Source organism: Phocoena sinus, chromosome 11 (genome assembly GCF_008692025.1).
Source record: "Phocoena sinus isolate mPhoSin1 chromosome 11, mPhoSin1.pri, whole genome shotgun sequence".
Taxonomy (NCBI): Eukaryota; Metazoa; Chordata; class Mammalia; order Artiodactyla; family Phocoenidae; genus Phocoena; species Phocoena sinus.
This window is the reverse complement of record NC_045773.1, coordinates 47561065-47576831: the sequence shown is the minus strand read 5'-3', so window position 1 is coordinate 47576831 and position 15767 is coordinate 47561065. Positions and strand designations below refer to the sequence as shown.

The 15767-nt window shown below is 49.6% G+C and overlaps 1 protein-coding gene across 8 annotated transcripts in view; it reads left to right on the top strand.

Annotated features, from left to right (window-relative positions):
* Positions 1-15767, top strand: part of XYLB (xylulokinase) — a 42971-nt gene that overhangs the window by 11282 nt on the left and 15922 nt on the right. For all 8 annotated transcript variants that reach the window (XR_004352227.1, XR_004352228.1, XM_032649012.1 and 5 more), the window contains 7 exons: positions 362-434; positions 2448-2566; positions 5283-5364; positions 9328-9368; positions 9953-10068; positions 10863-10978; positions 11631-11704. Coding sequence is in view for 6 of the 8 variants with exons in the window: in XM_032649012.1 (XP_032504903.1) it covers positions 362-434; positions 2448-2566; positions 5283-5364; positions 9328-9368; positions 9953-10068; positions 10863-10978; positions 11631-11704 (621 nt within the window). In the remaining 2 variants the exon portion in view is untranslated. The remainder of the gene's footprint in view (positions 1-361; positions 435-2447; positions 2567-5282; positions 5365-9327; positions 9369-9952; positions 10069-10862; positions 10979-11630; positions 11705-15767) is intronic.

Sequence of the window (15767 nt, the reverse complement as noted above, 5' to 3'; positions counted from 1 at the left end):
CGGGATCTTAGCTCCCTGACCAGGGATCGAGCCCAGACCCCAGGCAGTGAAAACCCAGAATCCTTCCCACCAGGGAACTCCCTTTTTTTTTTTTTCCCATTTTGAACTTGACGGTTTTATGGCTTGTCAGAAACTGCAGAGCAAGGGGCTTTCCTAAGGAGTCACTTCTTGGTGTTCCAGCCACTCAAAATGCCCTGAAGGACTGAGGGATACTCAGTCCCTCACATTGCTGGGGCATCGTGCCCAAAAGTTCTACCTCCCTCCCCAGTTTAAAACTCTTGTCCTGTTGTGTGTGTGTCAGAAGTAGTCAGTTGTTTATGGAAGTGAGTCATAAATCTCACTGTGTTTCTCTCTTCTGCAGAGAATTTCCTTGGTCAGTAGTTTTGCTGCTTCTCTGTTCCTTGGGTCTCACTCTCCCATTGACTACAGTGATGGTAAGTCTTCGGAGTCCATGGTGTGGGTCTGTTTAGCGGGTGTGCGGGCAGTGTGAGCCCCATGCACCCGGGTGGGTGCCAGTCTTCCAGCCCTACCGTCGGTTGCCAAGAAGGGAGTGTATTATCTTTTGCAGTGTAACAAATGGCCCCAGCGCTTAGCAGCCGAGAGTCATAAATGTTTATTATCTCACAGAGTTTCTGAAGGTCAGTAATCAGGGAGTGGCTTCTCTGGATGGTTCTGGCCTAGGGTCTCTTAGGAGGTGGCACTCAAGCTGGCCGCCAGCACTGCAGTCACTTAAAGGCTTGACTGGGGCTGGAGGATCCACTTCCAGGCCACGCACGTGACCGTGGGCCAGAGGCCTCAGTTCCTTGCCATGTGAGCCCCTCCCCCATATGAGAGCTGGATTCACCCCAAGCAAGGGGTAAGAGGAGACAGCGGCCAAGCAGAAGCTGCAGAGTCTTTCACATGATCTTGGGAGTGATGTACATCCCTGTCCCTGGTCACACAGGCCTACGGGAGCAGGGAGAGGGGACCTCAAACGGTGTGAACGCTAGGGGATGAGTGGGGATCATCTTGGAGCCTGGCTCCCACAAGGAGTTACTTATTGAAGTTTTTGTCCACATTTGGGGAACTCATGAGAGTGGTGAGCTTCTGGAATCAAAACCCTAACAAAAATAAATGCAGATACTATGTATAAAACAGATAACTAATGAGAACCTTCTGTATAGCACAGGGAACTCTACTCAGTGCTCTGTGGTGACCTAAATGATCAGGAAATCCAAAAAAGAGGGGATATGTGTATATGTATGGCTGATTCACTGTGCTGAACGGTAGAAACTAACACAACATTGTAAAGCAACTATTCTCTGATAAATAAACAAACAAACAAATAAATAAATGCAGACGATGCCAGTGAAGAAGGAGAGCTGGGAGGAGGTTGCTGCAGGAGCTCTTGGGTGAGACTAGCATGGAGAGAGGAGAATGCAGAGCAAGAGCCCAGGCCTGGGAGGGTGGCCTTGGAAGAGCCTCGAGTCGCTCCGAGTCTCTGGGAGCTCAGCTGAAGTGTGTGAGTGCTGTCGTGTACCAGACGTTACTCTAGTTTTCAGGGCACGGAGGGTGACTAAGGAGTGGTCCCGAAGCTTCACTCACAATCTGGAGAAGAAAATCTTCGTCCCACACAGGAACCCAGCTTCTTGGAGCTCAGACCAGCAGAGCCCTACCCGTGGAATAGCCTGTATCCACCTGTGTCCTCCACACTCACCCCAGCCAGCCACTAAGTGCTGCTGGGGAAGGTTACGTTGTTGCTCTAGACATGCCTGAGCTTCATCCTCAGCTGGGTCTCCACCCACTCCCCTCACTGTCCAGAAGTCACCTCTTCATTTACCAGCAGTCTGACCATCTCACATGGGCATGGGGCTCTAGCAGCACCCGACCCACCTGCCTGCCTCCACCTGGGCCCATAGAGGAGGAGGGCTGTCCACCTGAGCTCTGGGTTCTCCCCCCTCCCCATCCTCAGGGGAACCTTGGGAGAAGTAGATCGTTTTAGGGAAGACTTAGCTGATCTTAGTGACGAGCATGAGGAAGTTTAGAGGCGTCTGAGAGCTTTCCTCGAAAAGTTAGATGTGATTGGGAAATCCCTGAGAGCTGACCCACATAAGTGCCAGGGCTGCCTCTAGCCTTGAACCCCAGGGGACACGCAGAGCCATCCTAGGTGACATTGGTGGGAGCTCCCCTCCCCCAGCCAGGTCTTAGAGCAATGGATTTCCAGGCTAACTGTGGGATTTAAGCCCGTGAGGAATGTTGGGGGGGGGTGGAGGCCTGTGTTTCTAAGGGCCCTGCTGACCTATGGCTCTCTGGTTCCAGAGTTACCCAGTCACATTGTCTACGTTCCATCGGGAAAGAGCTCCAGGTATACGTCTGCTGCAAGAATGATCCACTCTCGGCCAGATTTGTGCATTTTTACAAAAGGTCCCTTTTTGAGATTTCTCTTTCTTGTTTCCTTCCTTCCTTAGGTTCTGGAATGAACTTGTTGCGGATCCAGGACAAAGTCTGGTCGCAGGCTTGCCTTGGTGCCTGTGCACCTCATCTAGAGGAGAAGCTCGGCCTGCCGGTGCCGTCATGCTCGGTTGTGGTAGGTTCCCTGCCCAGTGACGCAGCTCACTGGAGAGCTGGCAGCTACTGGGGAAGCTGTGTAGTATACACACACACACACACACACACACACACACCCATCCATTTACACACGGGCACACACACATGTGACTTTGTCTAGTACAAGATAAGTATTTGATGTTATTCAGAGCGAAATGTCTGTATCAGTGTCTTATACTCAGGTGCAATAACTACATCAAAGTAAAAAGCTTCTACGCAGCAAAGGAAACGGTCAACAAAGTGAAAAGGCAACCTATCAAATGAGAGAAAATACTTGCAAACTATATATCTGATAAAGGGTTAATATCCAATACATATATAAAGAACTCATACAACTTAACAGCAAAAAAGCCAAACAATTCAATTAAAAAGCTTTAACCAGGGACTTCCTTGGCGGTGCAGTGGTTAAGAATCCAACTGCCAATGCAGGGAACATGGGTCTGAGCCCTGGTCCCAGAGATCCCACATGCCGCAGAGCAACTAAGCCCGTGCACCACAACTACTGAGCCTGTGCTCTAGAGCCCGTGAGCCACAACTACTGAGCCTGCGTGCCACAACTACTGAAGCCCGCACTCCTAGAGCCTGTGCTCTGCAGCAAGAGAAGCCACCACAACGAGAAGCCCACGCACTGCAACAAAGTGTAGCCCCCGCTTGCCGCAATTAGAGAAAGCCCATGTGCAGCAACAAAGACCCAATGCAGCCCAAAATAAATAAATAAATTTATTAAAAACAAAAAACCTTTAACCATCAGTGTGGCACCCACGTTCGGAATAGGCACTGGCTGTCCACGCCCTGGTTTCCCCTAGTTGGCCGGCTAAGTTCTTGGTTGGGCCCTGCACTTGGCCCTTTGGCGGGGAGCATGTCCCCCACAGCCAGAGCAAGCAGAACCCCTGGGTGGTGCAGAGCGTTGGCTGCGAAGGAAGGACAAGGGCCCCTGAGTCCCAGGGGGAGTCACAGAGCTGGGAGGGATGGGCCACCAGGAGAACCAGGCTATCACGAGTGCCTCACTCCTCACGTGTGGAGTCCCAACCACAGAAGCACTTTCTGAGATGAGCAGTGACCTGCTGAAAACAGCCTTTGCCACCATGAACAGAATCTCAAAGCCAAATCGTCATCATCCAGAGGGTGCTGTGAGGCCAGCGCACAGAGCTTAAATTAAGGGTGTGCTGCCCTGTAGAAGCAGACAGTTCAGGACCCAGGCAGGCTGATGCACAGCAGAAAGAAAAAGGAAGGGCTAACAGAAAACAGCCAAGCCTCTGGGACTGGTAGTCCACACACAGCTTTTAGTTTCAAGTGAGATGGAAAGCGGTGTTTTGTCCACGGCAACCGACTTTGTTTGCCTTATGCCACGAACACATGCCTCCAAGAGGTAGCCTGTGCAGACACCAGCAGCTTGAGGAATGGAAAAAAACTGATGGTGAAAAGTGTATTTTCATTTGTAACATAGGTACCCACGTGATGGGGGGAAACAACCAAAATCCATGTTTTCTGTCATCCCTTTTTCTGAAGGTGGTGCCCAAATGGCTTTCTCTCCTTTTCTGCAGGAAAATATTTGGAGATATAGTGTAGCAGACGCTTCCCACCTTGCATCCTCCCAGCCCACTTTTTTGCCAGCTGTTGTGGCTTCACGCAGGTGTCGCCTAGCAGAACCCTGCCTGAGCTGCATCTCATTTGCCTCACTTCTGCCCAGAGCCTTCTGGGACTCCACAGTTGTGCTCTGCCAGCCTGGAGGTTCAGGGAGTTAGCACCCCACGTGTGCCCTTCACTGGTAGGGAGCTACGGAGAGCTGCTCCCTGTTCTACCCCCAGGTGGACAGTCCCCCCCATGCATTTCATGCAGCTCCTCAGACGCAGCTCACAGCCATGACCAGCTCCACAGAGGACCCTGGGGTGGGCTTTCCCCCGTTCCCTGCTTCATTCTTCCCTGTCCCCTTCTCATTTCCTGGGGTTACTTCCCCAAATAAGCCACCTGCACAAGCCCTGACTCAGGCTCTGTTTTCTGAGGCAACAGAGGCCAAGACAGTTATCTCCCAGGAGATGGCTTTATTCTGATGTAAATCCGAAAGTTGGCTGGATGGAGTAAAATGTTCTTCCCAGACACCAGGAAATCCCATCATTTATTTTACACTTTTGGAACCAAGACAGGGAAAGGGGGGGAAATGCTTTCTTTTCTTAACCGTGCCCTCTAAAGACTGTAGGTCTGTCCAGAAGTTATCCCTGCCCTCTGATCCCACAGGCGGTCTTGGAGGGGCCCTGAGAGCTGTGGTTCCTGGTGGAAGCCTTTCCTTGCTTTATTTTCTTTAGAACGTTGACCTCTGCACAAACATGTCCAATGACTCTTAATCTGACTGATAGAGCGTGTGTGCAAGGCATTATCTACTTCTATGAGTTTGCTTAATGATTTCCTCCTGTTATTTCTTTATTTTTAATGCTACATCCACAATGGGAACTGGTCTGTTCTGGTTGCCTTGAATCTCAAAATTAAGTGGGCTTCAAGGCAGTGGGATGACCTCACATGCGTGGTTGCGGCCCTGTGCTGGGCTCCTCTGGTGTTCTGTGAACAGGAGGGACGTCCCAGGTGTGATGCGACTGTAGGCCCCACCCAGGCCTGTGGCCTTCCTGTGGCCCGAGGTGTGGACAGTCGTGCTGAGCAGGTGGGGTTTGCCTCAGCAGAGCGTGCTTGCCTTCTCTCCTCAGGGGGCCATTTCTTCCTACTTCGTCCAGCGCTATGGGTTCCCTCCAGGATGCAAAGTGGTGGCCTTCACTGGGGACAACCCAGGTGAGTACCTCAGGGGATTTCACCCTCCCAGTAGCCCGCCTTGGTCCTTGTGGGACACTGGAGAATGCCAGCCGGCTTCTTGGGGCTTCTTGGGGAAGCCTGTCCGGGGCGGGCCCTCCCTCCCTTGGTGCCTGCCCGCCTGCTGGTCTGAACTCTCATGCCTGTACCTGCCCCACCTTGGCTCTGACTCTGCCCACAAGAGCCACTGAGTGCTGCACCTCCAGGTGAAAGAAACCTGATCAGCGATTGAGGAAGACAGTGCCCACCCTCCCTCACCTGCCTTTTCTTTTCTTGTCTTTTTTATTTTTTTTAGCAACAGCCATTAATTTTTATTAAATTTCTAATTTAAAACAAATAATTTACAACATTATCAGTTTGGGAAAAGACAAACAGGAAAAATGAAGAAAAGTGATGAAAAGACAAATTCAAGGACAGAATAAATACAGCCTATTTACACGCCTGCCTGGCCCTGGTGGCTGCTGCTAGAGTGCCAGACCCTCAGCCTCAGAATTAGCAGCAGTTCAAAACCTCCTCCAGTTTCAACACGTCCAAGCGTGGGATTTTGCTCACCTGCCTTTTCTGTTCCAAGCTAAACATCTCAGTTCCCCCAACCCTTCCTCTGGGATCCAGCTTTGAGTCTCTGCCCCATCATTTGACCTATAGGTACGACTTCATCCAAGCCCCTTGTCTCCTCTTCCCCCTTTTCTTCTCCTCTGGGGGTTCCTGAGCCCCCCCCCCCGGAGGGGCTGACAGGTCTCTAAAGAAAGGCCAAGTGGTCACAATGAGTACCACCAGACTGCTGCCCCTCACCCCACCTCTGCAGCCCTTTTCCTAATGGGCCACCAAATCAGGGTTGCTGGATAGAGTAAATACAAATACAGGACACCCAGTTAAACTTGAATTCAGAGGAAGGACAAATGATTAGGTAGGATGAGTATGTCCCAGGCAATGTTTGAATTTCAGATAACAAATCATTTTTCAGTGTAAGTGTGTCCCAAATATTGTTTCTCTGAACTTGAACTGTGACTGAGCGTCTTATATTTTATCTGGCAACTCTACCCCAAGTTGCCATCCTAAGCAGCCATTCCTTCTCTAAGGACGTGAGTCTCAGGTACATATGGAAGGGTTTGGTGGAGGCCGGGGTCTGACTTCAGCCCTTTCTCTGGTTTCCACACCCGTGAACCTCCCTGTACTTACCTCCTACTGGTTGTACAGATTGAGGATGTGGACAGCGAAAATAAAAAGAGAGAGGCACACGCGTCTAGGAGTGGAGCTGTGTGCCTGGAAATGGAGCTGAAGGTCTTGTTAAAATTCATTCATCATCATGATGATTTTATGTGCCGTATTTTCTGCAGTATCTATGTGTATTTTTGTGCCCGGGAAAAAACATTTAAGTCACCGTTACTACTGTTTCTGCCACCACTATGAGTAACACTCGTGGTGCTCCTAGGTCTGCTTTAGGCCTGTCTGCTTTGGAGCTGAGGGCACAGTGAGGATGTCCCCGCCACCCCTGTGGTTGCATCAGGGTCCTGGCTGTGCCCGCTCCCTTCTGGGGTGGCCTCCACTCTGGCATCTGCAGGGAACCCCCAGGAGCCAGACGAGGGCCTCCCCGTCCCTGCACAGATTCTGTAGAACTTCACACGGAGCCCTGTCGTCAAGGCACAAACCCAAACTCAGAGCAGGTTTTGGAGAAGGGACCCTCATGTTCCTGGTCTCAGGTGAGGTGAGATAGAGGCTGGTAGACAGTGGCCAAATTCCTGCAGGAGCAAGGCTTGAAGCCTGTCGCTCTGTCCCCTGGGCGCCTGATTTGAGAGGAAGCTCCGGCCTGTGGTGGGCATGTTCTGGTGCCCTGGCTCCTGGAGGATGCCAGGCCCCAGTTCCTCTCTGCCCTAAAAGCTGAGTCACCCTCAGAAAGTAACAGATGGTGCACAAGCACCGATTCAGGACAATTCTATGCTTTGTGGGCCACATTTGTTTGCCTTTCAAAATGAAAGTAACTTCGTCAAGTCTTGTTAGAAACAAATGCATTGTTTTTTTATATTGGAGCATTGTTGCTATACAATGTTGTGTGTCCAGCGAAGTGATTTAGTTATACATATATCTATTCTTTTCCAGATGGTTTTCTCATATAGGTTATTACAGAGTACTGAGTAGAGTTCTCTGTGCTAGACAGTGGGTCCTTGTTGATTGTTTTATATATATTAGTGTGTATATGTTAATCCCAACCTCCCAGTATTTCCCTCCCCCCTGCCCCCACCTTTCCCCTTTGGTAACCGTAAGTTTCCTAAGTTTCTGAGTCTGGTTAGAAAAATGTATATTCTTACACCTACTCTATCAACTGGAAGAATGTCGGGGAGAATAATGGGCCTGCTTTTGAACCACGGAAGCATGAGCTTCTGGGCATGTTGCAGAGGGAACAACAAAGAAGCAGCTTCCTAAACCGTCCTCTTAGACTGCGGTTTCAGGCTGAATGTTGGAGATACCAGGCAGGTAGCCCTCAGCCGTTCCCTCCCTAAACCTGACCTTCACTTTGCTGCTGCCTTAAGTAATGCATTAGTCCTATGCTGCTTTTTCTTATACACAAGGGATACCTCTTCATTGCAGAAAAAAATTTTAAGTACCGACAAACCAAAGGAAGGATGTAAAAAAACTCATCCGTAATCTCTTAACCCAGAGATAACCACAGTTAAAAAAAATTTTTTTTTTTGCGGTACGCGGGCCTCTCACCGCCGTGGCCTCCCCCGTTGTGGAGCACAGGCTCAGGACGCGCAGGCTCAGCGGCCATGGCTCACGGGGCCAGCCGCTCCGCGGCATGTGGGATCCTCCCGGACCGGGGCACAAACCCGCGTCCCCTGCATCGGCAGGCGGACTCTCAACCACTGCGCCACCAGGGAAGCCCCACAGTTAAAATTCTGAGGGCTGTCCTTCCAACCTTCTTTTCCTATGCCCATAAATAGTTTATTTTAACCAACCAAGGCAATATTTTTGTGCAACGTCATTAGTGGTTGTTTAGGTTTCCACTGTCCTGGCATTTACTTTGCCAATGTCCCTTAGATGGAGCTGGGAGATGGAGGTAGGCGTGGCTTCTACCATTTAGGCCATGCAAACATTATCTTGTCCCTTGTCCCTATAGCAGCGGTCCCCAACCCTTTTGGCACCGGGGACCAGTTTCATGGAAGACAGTTTTTGCATGGACGGGGTGGCGGGGGGATGGGTCAGGCGGTAACGCGAGCGATGGGGAGCGGCAGATGAAGCTCCACTCGCTCACCTGCCCGCCCCTCACCTCCTGCTGTGCGGACCGGTAGGGCGTTGGGGACCCCTGTGGCCTATAGGAGAAGCTCTCAGAGGTGGGATTCCTGAATCCAGGGCTCTGGCACTCTGCTGATCATAACTCAGCAGCAGTATTTGAGTACACCTGTTCCTGCCCACATTTATCCTTCATTCTTTCATTCGCTCAACGTTTAGGCCTGCTGCTACATGGCAGGCCTTCTTTCAGTTCCAGGGTGTATCAGTGAGGAAGGCAGATAAACATCACGGTCATGGGCCTCACATAAAGGGGACGGTCAACATTACCTTGCCCCTTTCCATACCACTGAGGTGGGGGAAAGCCTCTCACTCCGGCCTTGCCTTTGTCTTTCTCCGCCGTGTGTATCCTGGTGTCTTGACTTGGCCCCCTTGGCCCTCTGCACTCCTGGGAGTGCCTAACAGTGGGTGGGGAGTTTGGACCCCTTTAGATGAGGTTTCTGAGTCCAAATCAGAGCCCCTGACCACAGAGACTCCACCCTGTAGCCCTTGGGGCATCCTGAGCCCTTGCCTCACCCTGTTCCTGCGTCTCCCTTAGCTTGTGGACTGGGGTGGGAGACGGGGGCTGCACTCCCATCTGGCGGGCTGGGGGGGTGACTGGTTTGCTTTGTGGCTCTCATGTGACCTCCTGCTAACCACAGGCTCCCCTCCCGTTCTCAGCGTCGCTGGCAGGCATGAGGCTGGAGGAAGGTGACATTGCGGTAAGGTGACCGCTCACTCCCTCAGGCAGGGTCAGCTTTCTGCCCCAGGGGACGAGGGTGCTGGGTCTCAGCAGCATCTTTGCTGCCTATCAGAGGGGCTTCCAGGGTCAAAAGGCAGCTGAGAGAGGGGATAGGGAGACCCAGGCCCCAGGACCTGCCCACAGGTCCTCTCTTAGAAGGTCAGTTGCCTTTGCTGAGCAGACAGGTCCCCCGCCTGCCTTGACAGTGGCCGGTTGTGGTGGGCACAGTGGCAGAAGGGTCAGACCTCGGGCTAGAGGACTGTGAGCTCCCTAGGCGATGACGACATAACCCAGACCCTTCTGCTTCTAGTGGGAAACCCGTTGTCACCCGAACCACGAGTTAGAGGTAGTTGTAGTAAGTTCTAGAGAATCGGCCCGCAGGATCCATGGGAGCCTGAATCTGGGGAGCTGACTTTGGACTTTGGTGTGGGAGGGTCAGCAGAGGTTCCTCTGAGGAGGTGGCGTTTAATCCGAGGTCAGCAGCCTGAGGAGTGAAGCGATGGGGGTCAGGGCGCGTGGAGCTGGCGAGACGGTGCCGCTTCACCTCTGCCCGTCTCTCTGCAGGTCAGCCTGGGCACCAGCGACACCCTATTTCTCTGGCTCCAGGAGCCCACACCCACCCTGGAAGGCCACATCTTCTGCAACCCGGTTGACCCCCAGCACTACATGGCGCTCCTGTGGTAGGTCGGGTGGGGCGAAGGAGGTGCGGGCAGGTCTGGCACCACGTGGAGCCCCCCAGGTCGTTCCACTGCGCAGGCTCTGGGGGCAGCTGAGACCCCAGGGACTCACTGGGTCTTGCTGAGAGCAGAGCTGGGTGGGGAAGCACCCAGGACCTGAAGTCTCTCCCAAACCCAGATACAGATCCCACCCCCAACACCTGTATCCTGTGTGGCCTGAGGCAGACGCCGTAGCATATCTGAGCCACACTTTGCTCATAAAATGCGGAGAATAAGAGGTTTATTTCATAGTGTTGTTACGCTATGTCTGGCACATGGTGGACCTTCAACCGATGGTAGCAAGGACATCCTGCTTCCTGATGGTTCTCATGGAAGGGGTCTGTTCTGCACCCTCCAAACAGGCATTTGGGGACCTGCTGGAAGCTACTAAGGGAGAGTTTTTGGCCTTGAAATTCCAAGAACCACTGGAGAATATGTAGGTCTAGTAAATCTGGCCAGCCCTGCCCCTTGTCCAGGTGGTACAACGTGCTGAAACCACAGCTGTGTCTCTCCCTGGGGCTCCTTTGTGGCAACCTCCCCTGTAAACAGAGCCCACGACAAGTGCATTTCCTGGTGACTCCCAGGAACATGCACTGGGTCTGATACCTGAGGAGGAACCTCAGATCCCTGCTGTGCACTGGCTGGGGTTGTGGTCCAGCCTGACCTGCAGCCCCTCTACCTGGGACTCTTCACCAAAGCCCGTGGGTCCAGTCAGCAAGCACCAGGTCCCTCCCTCAGGATTGTGTGCACTTCTGCAGCTTTAAAAATGGCTCTCTCATGAGAGAGAAGATCCGCGATGAGTTGGCTTCCAGTTCCTGGAGCGAGTTCTCTAAGGCGCTGCAGTCCACAGAGATGGGGAACTGCGGAAACCTGGGTAGGCTGTTTGGGGATGCCGGGGTCTGTGAAGGGGCAGCAGCTGCTGCGGGGAGGAGCAGGGCCAGGGAGAAGCCAAGGGGAGCCCTGACTGTCTGCACTTCTGCTCCATGGGCCTTAAAACTAGTGTGAGACCCCATGATCTGAGTGAGATGGGGAGTGGCAGATCAGGCCAGAGCTGCATCTTCTGTGCTCCTCGAAGCCCCTGGTGCCAGCATCAGAGATGGCAGCCACAGTGCCCACTCTGCCCTGGTGCATGCCCACATGCAGCTTTCTGCCCCAGACACGAGGTCTTGTTGGGAAAAGTGCCCAGCATTGGGGTAGGCCTTTTGAACAGGGAGGGGATGTGCCTCCCTTGGTCAAACCCATGCTGGTATTTTAGGGTTAGTTGGACAGCTAGCTGTCTCCTGGCCTGGGCGGCCACATGAGTGCTGGAAGAGCTGTCTCCACGAAAAGCTAGCCTAGGCCTTTCCATTTGCCCTCCGTCCTGCTGGAGAGAAGGACCTGAGAATATTCACAGGTCTCCAGGGGATAGGGGGTCCCGGGGAACAGGGATATAGGGTCATTTCACCCTGCTTTTTTCTAAGGCTATTGAGAAGCTGATCTTTTGTTTTTGACCACTGACAACTAATCTCTTCCTGGTCTTGTTTCAGGTTTTTATTTTGATGTAATGGAGATCACCCCTGAAATTATTGGGCGTCATAGGTTTAGTGCAGAAAACCATGAGGTACGTGTGTTATTAGTATTGGAGCTACAGTGGCTCCATTTTTGACTATTTAACAAATGCCTATCAAATTATGCTAGTTTTAGGGACCTCATTCATTTACTCAGCCATTGATAAAGCAAGTATTTAAAAATTTTTTCTTTAAATTGAAATATTGTGAATTTACAATATTGTGTTAGCTTCAGGTGTACAGCAAAATGATTCAGTTTTTTTTCAGATTATATTCCATCATAAATTATTACAAGATATTGAATATAATTCCCTGTGCTGCACTGTAAATCCTTGTTGCTTATCTATTTTATGTATAGTAAGTAGTTTGTATCTAATCCCATACTCCTAATTTGCCACCACCCTCCCCCACCAGTAACCATTAGTTTGTTTTCTATGTCTGCAAGTCTGTTTCTGTTTTGTATATAGATTCATTTGTATTTTTAGATTCCTCATATAAATGATATCATATGATATTTATCTTTCTCTGACTTACTTCACTAAGTATACCACTCTCTAGGTCCATCCATGTTGCTGCAAATGGCAACATTTCATTCTTTTTTATGGCTAATACTCCGTTGTATAGGGACCTACCTGGGTCCAGTGGTTAAGACTCTCGGTTTCCAATGCAGTTGTGCATGGGTTTGATCCTTGGTTGGGGAATAAGATCCCATATGCCGTGTGGCGTGGCCAAAAGATATTTTTAAAAATATATATTCTGTTGTATATATACAATATCTTCTTAAGCCAGTCATCTGCTGATGGGCACTTGGGTTGTTTCCATGTCTTGGCTATTGTAAATAATGCTGCTGTGAACGTTGGGGCTTCACGTATTTTTTCCAATTAGAGTTTTCCCTGATATATGCCCAGGAGTGGGATTGCTGGATCACATGGTAGCTCTAAGGACCCTCCATACTGTTCTTCATAGTGGCTGCACCAATTTACATTCCCAGCAACAGTAGGAGGATTCCCTTTTCTCCACACCCTCTCTAGCATTTATTATTTGTTGACTTTTTGATGATGGCCATTCTGACTCCTGTGATAATTAGTGATGTTGAGCATCTTTTCATGTGTCTGTTGGCCATTTGTATGTACTCTTTGGGAAAATGCCTATTTAGGTCTTCTACACATTTTTTGATTGGGTGTTTTTTCAATATTGAGTTGTATGAGCTGTTTGTATATCTTGGATATTAACCTCTTGTCAGTCTCAGCATCTGTAAATATTTTCTCCCAGTCCACAGGTTGTCTTTTCATTTTGTTGATGGTTTTCTGTGCTGTGCAAAAGCTTTTAAGTTTGATTAGATCCCCTTTGTTTATGTTTGCTTTTATTTCTTTTGCTTTGGGAGACCGAGCTGAGAAAACATTGGTATGATTTATGTCAGAGAATATTTTGCCTATGTTCTCTTCTAGGAGTTTTATGGTGTCATGTCTTATATTTAGGTCTGTAAGCCATTTGGAGTTTATTTTTGTGTGTGGTGTGAGGCAGTATTCTAACTTCATTGATTTACATATGGCTGTCTAGCTTTCCCAGCACCACTTGTTGAAGAGACTATCTTTTCTCCATTGTATATTCTTGCCTCATTTGTCATGGATTAATTTACTGTAGGTGAGTGGGTTTATGTCTGGGCTCGCTATTCTGTTCCATTGATCTATATGTCTGTTTTTGTGCCAATACCATGCTCTTTTACTGTAGCTTTGTAGTATAGTCTGAAGTCCAGAAGCGTTATGCTTCCACCCTTGTTCTTTTTCCTCAAAATTGCTTTGGCAATTTTGGGTGTTTTGTGGTTCCATATAAATTTTAAGACTGTTCTAGTTTTGTGAAAAGATGTCATGGGTATTTTGATAGGGATTGCATTAAATCTGTAGATTGCTTTGGGTAGTATGGCCATTTCAACAATATTTATTCTTCCAATCCAAAAGCATGGGATATCTTTCCATTTCTTTGAATCATCTTCGGTTTCCTTTAGTAATGTTTTGTAGTTCTCAGCATATAGGTCTTTAAGCTCCTTGGTTAAATTTATTCCTAGGTTCTATTTTCTATGCCATTTTAAATGGGATTGTTTGTTTACTTTCTCTTTCTGATATTTCATTATTAGTGTAGCAGATTTCTATGTATTAATCTTGTATCCTGGGACTTTCCTGGTGGTCCAGTGGCTAAGACTCCTCGCTCCCAATGCAGGGGGCCCAGGTTTGATCCCTGGTCAGGGAACTAGATTCCACATGCTGCAACTAAAGATCCTGCACGCAGCAATGAAGATCCTGTGTGCTGCCAAAAAAAACCCCCAAAAAACAAACAAACTTGTATCCTGCTACCATGCTGAATTCATTTATTAGTTCTAATAGTTTTTTTGTTTTGTTTTTTTTGCTTTTTTTTTGCGGTACACGGGCCTCTCACTGTTGTGGCCTCTCCCGTCGCGGAGCACAGGCTCCGGACACGCAGGCTCGGCGGCCACAGCTCACGGGCCCAGCTGCTCCGCGGCATGTGGGATCTTCTCAGACCGGGGCACGAACCAGTGTCGCCTGCATCGGCAGGCAGACTCTCAACCACTGTGCCACCAGGGAAGCCCATAGTTCTAATAGTTTTTGTGTGGAGACTTTAGGGTTCTCTATATAAATTATCATGTCATCTGCAAATAGTGACAGTTTTACCTCTTCCCTCCAGTTTTGTTTCTTTTTCTTGTCTGATTGCTGTGGCTAGGACTTCCAATACTATGTTGAATAGAAGTAGTGAGAGTGGGAATCCTTATATTGTTCCTGAATTTAGTGGGAAGGCTTTCACCTTTTCACTGTTGAGTATTATGTTGACTGTGGGTTTGTCATAATAAAACAATACTTTTGATGTGCTAGGGTGCACTCTAATTGCTGGGGCATCAGCAAGATATAAGACAGACGCTGTACTTTCTCACAAAGAGGAGTGTGGAACACCTAAGTGTTCTCCCTGAGCTGACGTGTGCTCCCACTGACTGTCATTAAGCATCTTGGAGCCTGTTTCCTTGGCGAGCCTTATCCTACACCTCCCATCTCCAGAGGATGAATTTCCTCCTGATTGAAAGAGCCTCTGGCACAGGAGACACTAACATTTGCTGACGTTTATTGAGCACAGTTTAGTTCCAGGCACTATGTATGTGGGTTTCTTTATCTTCCTCATTTACCTCTCAGAGCAACTCTGTGAATTAGGTATCTTCATCCCCTTTACAGATGGAGAAACTGAATATCTCACCCAAGGCACCAGGGCCTAGGTGGTGGAGGTGGTCAAACCCAGTCCTTTCTGGCCCTAAAGCCGCTATTTTATTTGCCCTCCACCACGCAACCTTTCCCAGGAGGGATTTGGTTGATACTTGCTGCTTGGAATTGACTTTTCTGTGAGATGGTTACCAGAGTCATCACCACATTTTGGATTGGACCTGAGAGACTTTTCTGACCCTAAAAGGTGTCTGGGGAATTTCAGTAAGTCACTCTGTCTAATCAGTGTAACAGAGTTGGTGTTGGATTATATGCCGATGATGGTATTACGTATTGTATTGTAGATGGAAAGCTTTGTCTAAAGTATAGGGAGTTCATCTCAGTCTTCTGGTGGGGGTCAGTTTGGTTTCTGTTGCTCGTAGAAAGAAGACATGCCTGTTCTCTTTTGTGTAAATCTGTCTGGGTTTATCAAGAAGGGAGTTTTCTTCATTCGTTTCTTCAGTCAACAGATATGTATGCTTGGTGCAAACAAGACAAACAGGGTCCCTGCTCCACGGAGCCCAGTGTCTAGGAGGATGTAAGCAGGTGAACGAACACACACATGATTACGGTGTGTGATGTGGCTCAGACGGGAAGGAACAAAGCGAAGTACAGGAAAGCAGGGCATGTGCCAGGCACTTGCCTTGGATAGGGTGACCAGGTGGGCCTCCCTGAGGAGGTGGCCTTTAGGTGCAGACTTGAAGGATGAGAGGGATCCCACATGGGAAGCTTGGGCGGAGTCCTGGCAGAGGGAGAAGTTTAGGAACTGAAAGCAGGTGAGTTGGGTTGGAGCAGTTCCTGAGGGAGGGAGCAGTGGCGTCAGTCACTGGTCTCAGGGGCCGGGGAGCAGGTTGAG